This window comes from Podarcis raffonei, chromosome 5 (genome assembly GCF_027172205.1).
Source record: "Podarcis raffonei isolate rPodRaf1 chromosome 5, rPodRaf1.pri, whole genome shotgun sequence".
Taxonomy (NCBI): Eukaryota; Metazoa; Chordata; class Lepidosauria; order Squamata; family Lacertidae; genus Podarcis; species Podarcis raffonei.
Genome location: NC_070606.1, coordinates 11,291,759 through 11,306,875, shown reverse-complemented (window position 1 = coordinate 11,306,875; position 15,117 = coordinate 11,291,759). Strand labels below are relative to the sequence as shown.

Below are 15,117 nucleotides of genomic sequence, written 5' to 3'. Positions count from 1 at the left end.
TCCAATACTTTGGCCACCTCATGAGAAGAGAAGACTCCCTGGAAAAGACCCTGGTGTTGGGAAAGATGGAGGGCACAAGGAGAAGGGGACGACAGAGGACGAGATGGTTGGACAGTGTTCTGGAAGCTACCAGCATGAGTTTGGCCAAACTGCGGGAGGCAGTGGAAGACAGGAGTGCCTAGCGTGCTCTGGTCCAGGGGGTCACGAAGAGTCAGACACGACTAAGCGACTAAACAACAACAACAACAGCACTAAGGTTCTGTGTAGCACTTTGTCATCACAGATTTGGGGATGGAGGTGGACCAAAGTATGTGTGGGGGTGAGAGAGAGAAAATCCTAACAGTTTCCAGTGTTTTGCCTGGAAAAACAGTGACAAAAGCACCTGCCCCTCCTGTTGTCTTTCTTAAACAGTTTTGTTGCTGCCACAAGAGGCAGCTACTTCCCTCCCATCCATCTCTTCGGTATGCTGGGCTGTTCCCACTGCAAAACTAAGTTTAACAGTGCAGGTGGCATTGTGGTCTAAACCACTGAGCCTCTTGGGCTTGCCAATCAGAAGGTCGGCGGTTCGAATCCCCGCGACGGGGTGAGCTCCCGTTGCTCGGTCCCTGCTCCTGCCAACCTAGCAGTTCGAAAGCACGTCAAAAAGTGCAAGTAGATTAATAGGTACTGCTCCGGTGGGAAGGTAAATGGCATTTCCGTGTGATTTGGTTTCCATCATGATGTTCCGTTGTGCCAGAAGTGGTTTAGTCCTGCTGGCCACATGACCTTGAAAGCTGTCTATGGACAAATGCTGGCTCCCTCGGCCTGAAACCGAGATGAGCGTCGCAACCCCATAGTCTCCTTTAACTGGACTTAACCATCCAGGGGTCCTTTACCTTTAACTTTACCTGATGGGCTGTTCCCACTGCAAAACTAAGTTTAACAGAGAAAGAAGGAATTGCTGCTACTGCTGGTGATTTTCTTGGCAACCATCCACCGCGGGAAATCACTATAACCTATCTCTCCCTGGCCGCCTCCCCTCTCAGTTACTGAAATGGTTCTCAAAATTTGCTCTGTCTGAGTTAAGAGGTCAGAGTTGGGGGGGGGGATATTTACTAAAACACCTTGCTTCTCCATCCATGTATCTTCCTGTCCTCTGTTTCGGCTCTGGGAGAACAGAGTGCTATTAGCCCAAAGCAACTGGTTTTCACAACTTTAAGTGTTTTAGGAGGAAAGGGTCGGGGGGAGGGCATTACTAACAAGTGCACTTAAAAGGTTTTTATTTTTCTTTGTCACAAACCACCAATTGTAATTGGTGATCAACAACTTGCAATAATTTATGGGGCACCAAAGTTACAGCACTCTTAACAAAGTCTCACAGGCAGCACATTTGTGATGGCTGCTCTGACTCTCGGCTTTGTACATAGTTTTACAATAAAATGAAAAGGAAGAGAGGAGAAAATGAGGTTCTCACAGCTCTGAAAAAACAAGGTAACTCTGGCTGGTGGGTAAGCTACCCTATTTTCATGATTTGGAAGCCTGTTTTGGCTGAAGAGCTGAATAAAGATAAAAAACGGAATGAAGAAATAATTGCAAGAGGGACAGAATTTAGCACAACACAACTTTTATTCAGAGAAATCTTTCTCCTCCTACTGAAGCACACACACACAGGTACTCAGAAGTAAAAATGTGGGATTGGCTCCTTATATATGAATCCAAAAGCCACTACAACAGCAAGAATTTCACCTGATGTACTTTTCTCTTTCTGTCTAGGAAGATTGCCGCCTATGATGAAGAAATCCAGCATCTCTATGAGGAAATGGAACAGCAGATCAAAAATGAGAAAGAAAAATTCCTTTTGAAGGCAAGTTCCTTATTCCCAGCATTTTATCATGGATTTCTTCACAGCTGCTCTAATGTTGTAATAATCACCTAAAAGGAAAGAACTCACTCTGAAACTCACAGGTGGTACCTAACACCAAGGAAACTAGCGCTAATAAGCCCAGGACCCTCACCAAAATGCTGGAGAGGGTGCACCTCCACAGGCACATACCTCCACGTGTGGTGGGAGTGCCCTGAAATCCAACTATTCTGGACAACAACCATACGAGAAATATGCAAAATAACTAAGCAAGTATTAGAAGTCACCCCAGAAATGGCCCTACTAAACATCTTCCAAGATTATAATGCCCACTCAGATCACAAAGAGCTCATAACCCACCAACTTTCAGCAGCCAGAAGCATCATAGCCAGACCCTGGAGGGACCTGTCAGGAGTAAGCATGGGCCAATGGTACCAAATAGTATGGGAAACAGCCCTATTAGAAAAACTAACCAACAAACTGAAACTGACACGGGGACAAATCGAAGAAGACACCTTCACCCTGGTATGGCTCCCCTTTATCAAACACAGCCCAACAAGGCAACGACAAGAATCCACCAACAGTATACAAATCAATATGGCTAACCTGTCTCAAAAACACCCACCCACCCCACTCACACATGAAAACAAAGTTCACCACAGCCAGTCACAAACAAACAACCACACCCTAGGCCAACCCCAACCTCTCTCACCACCAAAGGAACACAAGCAAATAGTCAAGAGAACCTGCACAAGCGACGCTGACACAAAACTCCACACATACATTAAGTAAAATAGAAACATCGCCACGCCACCCCCACTCACCACGGCCCCCTCCACCTCTTTCCCCCTTTTCTTCCTAATGTAACACTAATTTCTCAGCAAATGAAACTGATCTATAGAAAATGTAACTTGAAAAAAGAGACATTGCACCTACTTTTGTAAACCAAGAAATCTTTAATAAAAAATATGTTAAAAAAAAATAAGGAGAGTGAAGACGCTTACAAGTTCATTTGAACCAAAGAGCATAGACATAGAGATATGAGACACGGATTTAAATTATTTATCTCAAGTAGGGAGAACAGACAATTAAAAAACACCATGCAAAGTGAAGTAAGCTGATACAGTGCTACCTCGGGTTAAGTACTTAATTCGTTCCAGAGGTCCATTCTTAACCTGAAACTGTTCTTAACCTGAAGCACCACTTTAGCTAATGGGGCCTCTCACTGCTGCTGCGCTTCCAGAGCACAATTTCTGTTCTCATCCTGAAGCAAAGTTCTTAACCTGAAGCACTATTTCTGGGTTAGTGGAGTCTGTAACCTGAAGCGTATGTAACCTGAAGCGTTTGTAACCCGAGGTACCACTGTATTTAATGCACACATCCCTTGCTCATATTCTTGTACAATATGCTTGTGATATGATAAAGTTAATGTGGATTTCAAAAATCATTTTGTTAGATGTACCATATTAAGAATTTGGACTAGAAATAAATATAGGTTATGTGCAAAGATACCCTTATGGATTTCAACACAAGAACCGTTTCCTAGAAAAGAGGAGACAGGCAAAGAGAAATGGTTAACTTATCAAGAGTTAGTAGAGCGGAGTCAAAGAGACTGTAAAATTAAAACAAGGAAACAGTTAATCGCAGTTTATGGCCTTCAATTGTTTTTTCTCATTCACAATTAACAGAGAGATTTAAGTTGGATAAAAAGACCTTTGATAGAGAACATAAAACGATATTTCGAAACCAACTGTGTACAGATGACAAATATGTTATTGCAAAAATTTATAACCGTTTAATGAGTTCTTCTTGCATTTCAAATTTCAACAAAGAATGCATTATTAAATGGGCAAAAAGTGGTTATAATATACAGATGGAATACTGGGAACATGATCACATGCCTAGACTTCTTAATTAATACCCTGGTGCTCTTACGGTAATTTCTTCTAATTTTACAGGACACAGAAAGGTTTCAGTCCCGAAGTCAGGATCTGGAGCACAAGCTTACAGCAAAAGAGCAGGAACTGGAACAACTGGCTCAGAAACAGAAAAGAGTAAGTGAGATGCAGATACAGAGAAAATTTTGTTTGTTTGCTTGCTTGGCAAAACTTGACATGTGAGTGGGAGAATTGTAATTATATTTATTACAGCAGGATACCATTTTGTTTTTTGCTTTCTTGGTAAAGCAGCTCTCACGTCCTAAATCACCAAGAGGCTGCTTTGTGCTGTTCTGTCTTCATCTCTTTGCAGCTATCTTTGAAAGAGTGCATTCCAGATACGTATCCAATGGTTTCTTTTTGCAATGTTTTGATTTTTCCTTTAACCTGACATGAATATAAGTTACCTAAGTTATGTAAATAAGGAGCATAACTTGCGTAACCTATGTTAAATAGCTGACAGCAAGGTGAATAACTTAGTATTTAGCAGAAACCAAACTGCAGTCGAACAGAAACAGTGCTGATTGTGACAAAGGCAAGTCAGAATGAAAGGAGCTGTCATCTAGCATAAAACTTTGTTTCTTTTTGTTCTCATATGAACAAGACTTCCATTTCCTAAAGGAACTTTCCTTGCCTCTAATAGCTTCTTTGACTTTAATTGTTAAGCACACTAGCATCTTTTTGTCTCTGGGTTGCTTTCCTGACATACATTATACATTTCAGCTGAACTTTTAATACTGTGTTTTTAAACAGCTCCCTAGCATTTTGGAGAGATTTGACTCCCTTGGCTTTTCTGTTCCTTTCTTTTCCAATCACTTCATTTGCGTAAAGTTTCCTCTTATGAAGTCAAGTATGATCATGCTGGATTTTCATCATAATTTGCATACACACACATAAAAAAATTTAATAGCACTATGGTTGCTGTTCCCAATCCATTCAGTTAAAAAATGAACTTGATTGACTTTTAAAATACATTTGTTGTTTTTTTTCTTTCCCACCCAGTTAGAGGGACAATTTAAAGAGCTGCACAATGACAAGCAGGAGACCAAAGTAGAAAATACCAAGCTGAAGCTTACAAACAAAGGGCTGCTGGAAGAACTGGAGAGAACATCCCAGGAGCTCCTCAGTGCTCAGCAGCACTTGCAGATGCTCCAGGATGAGGCCAAAAAACTTCAGGAAGAAAAGGAAATGTGAGTGGTTCCCAGAGCTGGAATACAGCTGAATGTGTCCAATTTGCATTGCTGGCACAGGCACATAACAGGTGAAGGGAGGGCCACAAGAATGAACACAGGGGACTGGTATTGGGTTGAATTAGGCCACGACTTTATTGATTACGGGACATGGGTGGCGCTGTGGATTAAACCACAGAGCCTAGAACTTGCCGATCCGAAGGTCGGCGGTTCGAATCCCCACGACGGGGTGAGCTCCCGTTGCTCAGTCCCTGCTCCTGCCAACCTAGCAGTCTGAAAGCATGTCAAAAGTGCAAGTAGATAAATAGGTACCGCTCCGGCGGGAAGGTAAACGGCGTTTCCGTGCGCTGCTCTGGTTCGCCAGAAGCGGCTTAGTCATGCTGGCCACATGACCCGGAAGCTGTACGCCGGCTCCCTCGGCCAATAAAGTGAGATGAGCGCCGCAACCCCACAGTCGGCCACGAAACCCTAACCTTTTTATTTTCCTGCCAGAGTGGTACCTATTAATCTCCTTGCACTTTTTGGCATGCTATCGAACTGCTAGGTTGGCAGGAGCTGGGACCGAGCAACAGGAGCTCAACCCGCCGCGGGGATTCGAACTGCTAACCTTTTGATCGGCAAGCCCAAGGCTCAGTGGTTTAGACCACAGCGCCACCTGCGTCCCTAAGGTTGCCGGTTATTGTTACAAAAACCCCAACACTAAATCCAGAACACAGATCCCAGTTCTCTAAGAATGGTTATTATTAGGTTTTATTGTGATGCTTTTTATTTGTCTCCTTCAGTGAGGTTTACAGAGTGACAGAAATGCTACAGAGGGAGAAGTCAGGGCTCCTTAAGCAGCTGGACTTTTTAAGGTAAGAAAATAAGGTGCGGCAAATCCACCCCTGACAGCAGCGGGGACCAGAGCAAATATTATAAAACCTCTATACAGGCAACTCCCCACTCGCATGCAATCAGCATGGGTATGACTGCTGACATGCATGCCATTCTCAGCGTTGAAAGGGGGTGGAGCAGGGCGGGGCAAACTGGACTGGACTTGTGTACATCCCGCAGAACAGAATCACCGTGTAAGCTGGGATTCCCCTGTAATAAGGTTTGGTTTAATATCCTCTCAGCTTTCTTACCACAATACCATATCAATTTCTTAACACACTGGACTCCCCCATTGACAAGCGGGCAGAGTTGGAGGATATGTTGTAAGTTCTATGTTGTTTTCCTTTCTTTTCGTGCCCCACCACTGCAGAGAAAGGAACAAATATCTGAGAGATGAACACGACGAATGTTTACAGGTGAGTGGGCAGCCCCAGACTATCTTCTCATAAAACGTGTGTTTTTTTCTTAGCCTTGACAGATTCTTAACTATACAGTGGTGCCCCGCAAGACGAATGCCTCGCAAGACGAAAAACCCGCTAGACGAAAGGGTTTTCCGTTTTTGAGTTGCTTCGCAAGACGATTTTCCCTATGGGCTTGCTTCGCAAGACGAAAATGTCTTGCAAGTCTTGCGATTTTTTCCTGCTCCCCCCCCCCTTTTTCTAAGCCACTAAGCCACTAATAGCCTTTTAGCCGCTAAGCCGCTAAGCCTTTAATAGCCGCTAAGCCGCTAATAGCGCTAATCCGCTAATCCGCTAATAGCCGTGCTTCGCAAGACGAAGAAACCGCTAGACGAAGAGACTCGCGGAACGGATTATTTTCGTCTTGCGAGGCACCACTGTATTGTGGCGACACACCTCTGTAGTTAAGTGGAAGAGCACCTTCTGTGCATGCAGAAGGTCCCAAATTCAAATCATGACATTTGCAAGTGGGGCTAGGACAGTTTCCTGCAAGAATCCCTGGCAAGTTGTTGCCTGTCTGTTCTGAGCCAGATGGACCAGTTGCCGGACTTTGTAGATGGCGACTTCCTGTGTTCCTGATTCACAAATGTGCACATCCATCATCGTCAGCTTATTTGCACCCACTTTTACCACAAGTGCCAACAACATCATCAAAAACCAAATACAATACCGTATTTTTCCGTGTATAACACACCCCTGTGTATAAGACAATTTTAAACATTATTTTATAATAAAAAAACCTTATCTTAGACACGGAAAATACTGTACTTTCAGGTGATTTGGGGCATTGGTGTATTATCAATCTGCAGGAGGCAACAATTTGGGCACAAGCTCCTCTCTTCCAAAGATCCTTGCATATTTGTTTTTCTGATTATTCCGAATCCCACTTCTGGTTTTCTGTTTTCACCTCCTTCCCTGCACCCATTCCCATCTTGGTGCCTTTAATGCTCATGTGGTTTCCATTTCCTCTTGGCGCCCAGATATTCCAAAGGTTGATATCCCCAGGCCTTTCTAGGGTACATCCAAGAACATTAGCCCGCAAATCTAGCCTTAACAGAACATCTTTTGTCAACTAGCTAAGGGGTGGACCAAGAGACAGGGAAGTTTCCTTGCTGATGTAGATCCAGAACACAATTTATGGAAAGTTCTCATGTGCAAATGCCATTGAAATGAATGGCTGTCCCACAGGAGCACAGTAGGACGCTTGTACAGTTCCACCCCTCCTCATGCACTGTTTAAATGACACCTTAATAGGAGTATAAAAAGGTAAAGGGACCCCTGACCATTAGGTCCAGTTGTGGCCGACTCTGGGGTTGCGGTGCTCATCTCGCTCTATAGGCCGAGGGAGCCGGCGTTTGTCCGCAGACATCTCCCAGGTCATGTGGCCAGCATAACTAAGCCGCTTCTGGCGAAACCAGAGCAGCACACGGAAACACCATTTACCTTCCCGCTGGAGCAGTACCTATTTATCTACTTGCACTTTGACATGCTTTCGAACTGCTAGGTTGGCAGGAGCAGGGACCGAGCAATGGGAGCTCACCCCGTCTCGGGGATTCGAACCGCTGACCTTCTGATCAGCAAGTCCTAGGCTCTGTGGTTTAACCCACAGCGCCACCCACGTCCCTTCACCGGAGTATACTGCTCTGAAAATAGTGTTGAGTCTGCCATTTTATGTAACTCATTTTGAGGCAGTTTCTATAATATTTCTACAGAAATGTAAGAATGTTCCAACTGCAAGGTGGAAAGAAAGATCAGGCTCGATCATCGGCAAATATATGGAGAAAAAGGCTTTGCCAAAAAGGTAAGGTTTCAGTTTTGCTATTGCGCACATTTATTCTTAATGTAGGGTGCAGAATGTACTGTAGTTAGATGCTATTCAAATGAGTGCAAGAAATAATTCTTTATATTTATTTCCTGCATCTATATAGTTTTCCTCCATACAGAAATATAGATTGCTTTTATATTTCTTTGCTGTCCTGTTCAGATAGGGTTCATACAGTGGTACCTCGCAAGACGACTGCCTCGCAAGACAAAAAACCCGCAAGACGAAAGGGTTTTTTGTTTTTTTGAGCTGCTTTGCAAGACGATTTTCCCTATGGGCTTGCTTCGCAAGACGGAAACGTCTTGCAAGTTTGTTTCCTTTTTCTTAACACCGTTAATACAGTTGCAATTTGACCGAGTAGCCTTTTTTGAGGTTTTTGAAGACTTTGGTGATTTTTGAAGCTTTTCCGAAACTTTTCCGACACCGTGCTTCGCAAGATGAAAAAAATCGCAAGACGACAAAACTCGCGGAACGAATTAATTTCGTCTTGCGAGGCACCACTGTATTCAAAACATATTCAAAATATGAACCCAAATTTCAAATTCAAAGTTCTGAATTAAATTTGTACAGACATCCAACATGATATAGAGATGTGATACAGAGAGTTTAAATGATACAGAGATGTGGTGTAGAGTGTTTAAAATACGTTATGTTTCATAATGCTTTTTCTAGCCAGTCTTCAGAAGACGACGATACATTTAACATTGAAAGGAGAAGAAATTCCACTGGTTTGAACGGGTATCTTTCATTTGATTCTGCTGCTGGTGCGGGACTGAATCAGAGAAGGCCTCTACAAAGACTAATATCAATTGAAGAAGATCACCTGCCCCAGCTTCTGAATAGACCGGGAGAGAGGACGCTAACCAAATGGTCTGAAGCAGATGAAACTAACTTGCCAGAACTGGAAATGAATGAGATCCAAACAGAATCACCATCTGAACAGACACCTTCCTTTCCCAGGGGGCAACCAGTAGGAAAAGAAACACTAGCAAATGTAAGAAACAAAACCACATTGCTTTTATTTTGGAGGTGGATTTTGGCTAATTTATGGCTATCTCCGCTGTGTGCATTACAATAATAATAATAATAATAATAATAATAATAATAATAACAACAACAACAACAACAACAATTATTATTATTATTATTATTATTATTATTATTATTATTATGTATACCCCGCCCTCCGCGGCCACAGTCGGGCTCAGGGTGGCTAACAAGCAATAATAAAAACAAGTTGAATGAATACAACTTAAAAACAAGATTAAAATACAACATTGAAACATTAAAATATTAAAATGCAGCCCCATCACAGGAGGAGAAGGAAAAGAAAGAGAGGGAGGGAATCAAATTGGCTCCAAGCCAAAGGCCAGGCGGAACAACTCTGTCTTACAGTCCATGCAGAAAGAAATCAGATCCTGCAGGGCCCTGGTCTCATGAGGCAGAGTGTTCCACCAGGCCGGGGCCAGAGTTGAAAAGGCCCTGGCTCTGGTTGAGGCTAATCTGACTCCCTTAGGGCGGTCCCATAGGTACGAGGGTCCTAGGCTGTGAAGGGCTTTAAAGGTCAAAAGCAGCACCTTAAATCTGACTCTGAACTCTACCGGGAGCCAGTGCAATTGGAAAAGCACTGGGTGAATATGCTCCCATGGCAGAGACCCCGTGAGGAGCCTCGCTGCAGCATTCTGCACCCGCTGGAGTTTCTATTTGTTTTATTGTTTTTGTTTTTTTGAATTTGCATTTTATTTATTTGTTAACATTCTTATATTACATCGGTAAACACTGTCGTATTACATTACAGGACTTACTATAATATAATTTCCAGCATGTATACAAAAATGATATACAAATTTTATATACCTAGAAAGAAAATGAAACAAAAAAAAGAAAGAACAAAGAGAAAAAACAAAAACAATTTCCCTCCCAAAATCATATGCATACCAACACACTAGACTTCCTGTCTATCCTGTTGTATATTCCTTTTTTACAAATGAACGTACTCTTATTATTGTATATTTCTTTACATTTTATCTAATACATTCCTATATCAATATGTGCTCTTAGTCTTATTTCTCAACTCAGTCTCACTCCAACGTCAATCAAATGCTAGCACAGATAGCGAACCTTTACTGTATTTTTGAACATATGTTTTATATCTATCCCACTTTTCCCACGATTAAGCCTATTTGAGCTGTGTCAACAGCAAAAAAAATCATAGTGAGTGTGTATTGAGGATACAGCAGGGAGAGCCAGTGTGGTGCTTTCTCCTTGTTTGGGGCATTCCTCTCAGCCCCAGCTAATCTGACCAACACTCGTGGATTATGGGAGTTGTAGTCCAAAAGATCTGGAGGGCACCATGTTGAGTACTGTATTAGAACATGTGTTAGACAGCAGAGCTGCTGCACAATTGTAGCCGGAGGCATAGCAGTGGCAGTTTGGGTTAGTTTTGTCTAATCCTCCTTTAAAGCTATCCTAATGGTTAAAGCTATCCTAATGGTCTAATCTTCCTTTAAAGCTATCCTAATGGTCCCATAAGGGACGCGGGTGGCGCTGTGGGTTAAACTACAGAGCCTAGGACTTGCCGATCAGAAGGTTGGCGGTTTGAATCCCCGCGACGGACTGAGCTCCCGTTGCTCGGTCCCTGCTCATGCCAACCTAGCAGTTTGAAAGCACAAAGTGCAAGTAGATAAATAGGTACCACTCCGGCGGGAAGGTAAACAGTGTTTCCGTGCGCTACTCTGGTTCGGCAGAAGCAGCTTAGTCATGCTGGCCACATGACCCAGAAGCTGTACGCCGGCTCCCTTGGCCAGTAAAGCGAGATGAGCGCCGCAACCCCAGAGTCGGCCACGACTGGACATAATGGTCAGGGGTCCCTTTACCTTTAATGGTTGGCCATCATAACTTTTTCTGGAATCAAATTCCATAGTTTACCTCTGCACTGTGTGAACAAATACTTCTTTTTGTGTATCCAAAATCTCCCAATATTCAACTTCACTGGATGGCTCTGAGTTCTGTTGGGCTGAAAGTTTCATCCATCCGTTTTCTCTGCACCATGCATGATTTTATACACTTCTATCATGTCCTTTTTTCTAAACTAAAAAGGCCTGAATATGTTTACCATTCTTCATAGGCAGCTGTTCCACCCCAAGATAATTTCTGTTGCCCTTTTCTGAAACTTCAGTATCCTGCAAAGCGTGGCAACAGAACTGTACCTAGTTTTTCATGTGGCATTATAATGGGTTCAAAATTTTCAATCCCTTTCTTAATGATCCCAAGTAGGGAATTCACCCTTTTCACAACCACCACACATTGGTGTGATGTTTTCATTGAGCTATCCTGTATGACTCCTAGTCAGTCGCTGTTAATTCAGACCTCGTGAATGTACATGTGAATTTAAGACTGGTTTATTGTTCCAATGTGCTTCACTTTATTATTATTATTTTGTCTTACCACTCTGAACAATTTGGTATAACCAGCAAACTTAGCCACCTCACTGCTCTTCCCTAGCTCCCACTCATTTAAGTTAAAAAGCATTGGTTCAGCGTGAGAACTGTGCGTTTATTCTTCTTCACTGTTCTTCAGCCACTTACCGGTCCATCGTTGACCTGCCCTCTTATCTTATATCTGCTAAACTCAGGAGTCTTTATTAAAATCTTTTTGAAAATCAAAGTCCATAATAATAATAATAATAATAATAATAATAATAATAATAATAATAATTTATTATTTATACCCTGCCCATCTAGCTGGGCTTCCCCAGCCACTCTGGGCGGCTTCCAAAAAAAAATAAATTAAAATACTGTAATACATCAAACATTAAAAGCTTCCCTAAACAGGGCTGCCTTCAGATGTCTTCTAAAAGTCTGGTAGTTGTTCTTCTCTTTGACATCTGGTAGGAGGGCATTCCACAGGGCGGGCGCCACTACCGAGAAGGCCCTCTGCCTGGTTCCCTGTAACTTGGCTTCTCGCAGCGAGGGAACCTCCAGAAGGCCCTTGGCGCTGGACCTCAGTGTCCGGGTAGAACGATGGGGGTGGAGACGCTCCTTCAGGTATACTGGACCAAGGCCGTTTAGGGCTCTAAAGGTCAGCACCAACACTTTGAATTGTGCTCGGAAACGTACTGGGAGCCAATGTAGGTCTTTCAAGACCGGTGTTATGTGGTCTTGGCGGCCGCTCCCAGTCACCAGTCTAGCTGCTGCGTTCTGGATTAGTTGTAGTTTCCGGGTCACTTTCAAAGGTAGCCCCATGTAGAGCGCATTGCAGTAGTCCAAGCGAGAGATAACCAGAGCATGCACCACTCTGGCGAGGCAGTCTGCAGGCAGATAGGGTCTCAGCCTACGTACCAGGTGGAGTTGGTAGACAGCTGCCCTGGATACAGAATTGACCTGCGCTTCCATGGACAGGTGTGAGTCCAAAATGACTTCCAGGCTGTGCACCTGGTCCTTCAGGGGCACAGTTACCTCATTCAGGACCAGGGAGTCCTCCACACCTGCCCGCCTCCTGTCCCCCCAAAACAGAACTTCTGTCTTGTCAGGATTCAACCTCAATCTGTTAGCCGCCATCCATCCTCCAACCGCCTCCAGACAGGAGTCTGGAGGCGGTTGGAGTGAAGGTCCTGTGCTATTTAGGTTTTCAAACCTTTTTTGTAATTCAGTATTAGAAACTGTACTTTTGAGTCCTCGATCCTTTATCACTGTGCTTTGCTTTACCTAGGTCGAGCTAGGATTATAGTACGTCGGAATTTTTGGGGTTCTACCCTTGTTTGAATTTTGGTCATTTAAAGTTTATGATTTTTCTATTTCCTTCTGAGGAAACTGAATAGTTCAGTGAACTCGAGGTTTGTAGCTGGCATCCCATTAAGGCTTTGTTCTATTTTAGGTTTTTCTAATTTTTTCCTTAAGCTTTTTGATTTTTATTATTTAGTTGATTTCTGTAATGTAGCTGGCTTGAAAAGAGCAAATTATAAAACTCTCTAACACAGGGATTAAAATTTATCTCACTGGCCAGCTTTCTTACAAGATGAGGAGATAAGCTTTCAGCTGCCTACAAGAAGACTGTATTGTTTTTATCTTTCAATGTCATGAGTTGCAATAAAGGCAGTGTGTTGGGTTTATTATTGTTGTTTATTTGAATTATATAAGCCAACTTTGAAATACTATCAGACTTAAGTTCCAGTTACAGAAAGGTAGCCGTGTTGGTCTGCCATAGTCAAAACAAATTTTTTTTCCCTTCCAGTAGCACCTTAAAGACCAACTAAGTTAGTTCTTGGTATGAGCTTTCGTAAGAAGTGTGCATGCACACGAAAGCTCATACTAAGAACTAACTTAGTTGGTCTTTAAGGTGCTACTGGAAGGAAAAAAAATTTTTGTTCAGACTTAAGTTAGTTGCCCTTGGATGTGACTAAAATCAATTAGAAAAGCTACTGATAGCAATTGATGTAAGTGGAACCAAAATTTACCTTATTTATTCTGGGTCCAGCCCATAGTACTGAAGAATGGATAGAAATGTATTAAATAAATAGATATTTTATTTCTAAATATCTCCTCACCTCAAAAAGCAAAATGACTTAGCAGTAGGTGCAGTGCAGCTTACTGAACAATTTGTACCTGTTTTTGTTTGAAGGATGAACAAGGGTGCTTTGCTCCCAATGGTTTATTCAAGATTGTCATCGTAGGCAATTCAAGCGTGGGGAAGACTTCCTTTTTAAGGCGTTTTTGCGAAGACCATTTTTCCCCAGGCACTGCTGCTACAGTCGGTAAGTAAGTTAAAGGAAAAAAGAAGACACAAATCACATTTGTCTGGGCCGCTCATACATATCCAGACTTGGTGACCCACACTTATTTCCATTGTTTATACTTGTCCTTGTATTTTTCAGTCCTCGCTTTTTAAAAGATGTGTCTCATTTCTCTTATTCTTTGGAATTGTTCCTAATTATACCGTGGGTAGGCACTCTAAGGCCAGATCCAGCCCAGTCACCTTCTAAATCCAGCCCACAGATGATCCAGGAATCAGCGTGTTTTTACATGAGTAGAATGTGTTCTTTTATTTAAAATGCATCTCTGGGTTATTTGTGGGGCATAGGAATTCATTCCCCCCCCCACAAAAAAATTTGTAGTCCGGCCCCCCACAACGTCTGAGGGACAGTGGACCGGCCCCCTGCTGAAAAAGTTTCCTGAATTATAGCTTTAGTGATGTCAACTGATGGGAAGGTAGGTGTGGTTTGAGGGAATCAGCCTAGCAAGGCAAATAGGATTCCCTTGTGGTTCAAGACTGGCCTGCAGGCTGTAGGTCCTGTCCCCCCCCCCCCAGATACACCTGGAGATAATCTAAGCTGTGTTCCTTTACAGGTGTGGATTACAGTGTTAAAATGGTGCCAGTGGATAACCACCAAGTACTGCTGCAGTTCTGGGACACTGCTGGGCAAGAAAGGTGAGAAAATGCCCTTAATGTCCTGCTGCGACACTGGCAGGGCTGCCCTTTATTTATTCGAGCCAGGCATGCGGGTCTGCTGGAGGGCTAAGACAGGGGCAGTTGAAGAATCTTTATTTGCATCAGCCACTAACCATAGCAACAAAATAAAATAAAATGTACATCCCTAGCTAACAGGACCAGTGGTCAGGGATGATGGGAATTGTAGTCCCAAAACAGCTGGAGGGCCAAGTTTGGGGATGCCTCAGTTAAAGGAGTTAAAACTCTTGCCTCTCAGCTTCTTGATGGTTTCTACCTGTAGCAATCCAATAAGCCTTATGCCAGGGGTGAGAAACTGAATGCCCTGCTGTGAATTGTGGTCATATCCTGCAACCTTGGGGTCACCCTATACAGTGGTACCTCAGGTTAAGTACCGTATTTTTCGCCCTATAGGACGCACTTTTTCCCCTCCAAAAATGAAGGGGAAATGTGTGTGCGTCCTATGGGGCGAATGCAGGCTTTTGCTGAAGCCTGGAGAGCGAGAGGGGTCGGTGCGCACCCGCCAGGCTCCCATGGCTTTTGGAGAGCTGCC

General features: G+C 43.2%; 1 protein-coding gene across 1 annotated transcript in view; it reads left to right on the top strand.

Annotated features, from left to right (window-relative positions):
* Positions 1–15,117, top strand: part of CRACR2A (calcium release activated channel regulator 2A) — a 35,987-nt gene that overhangs the window by 13,378 nt on the left and 7,492 nt on the right. Inside the window, exons 6-14 of the mRNA XM_053387792.1 lie at positions 1,753–1,843; positions 3,799–3,894; positions 4,780–4,967; positions 5,750–5,821; positions 6,211–6,256; positions 8,011–8,099; positions 8,793–9,114; positions 13,740–13,872; positions 14,465–14,546. Of these exons, the coding sequence (XP_053243767.1) occupies positions 1,753–1,843; positions 3,799–3,894; positions 4,780–4,967; positions 5,750–5,821; positions 6,211–6,256; positions 8,011–8,099; positions 8,793–9,114; positions 13,740–13,872; positions 14,465–14,546 (1,119 nt within the window). The remainder of the gene's footprint in view (positions 1–1,752; positions 1,844–3,798; positions 3,895–4,779; positions 4,968–5,749; positions 5,822–6,210; positions 6,257–8,010; positions 8,100–8,792; positions 9,115–13,739; positions 13,873–14,464; positions 14,547–15,117) is intronic.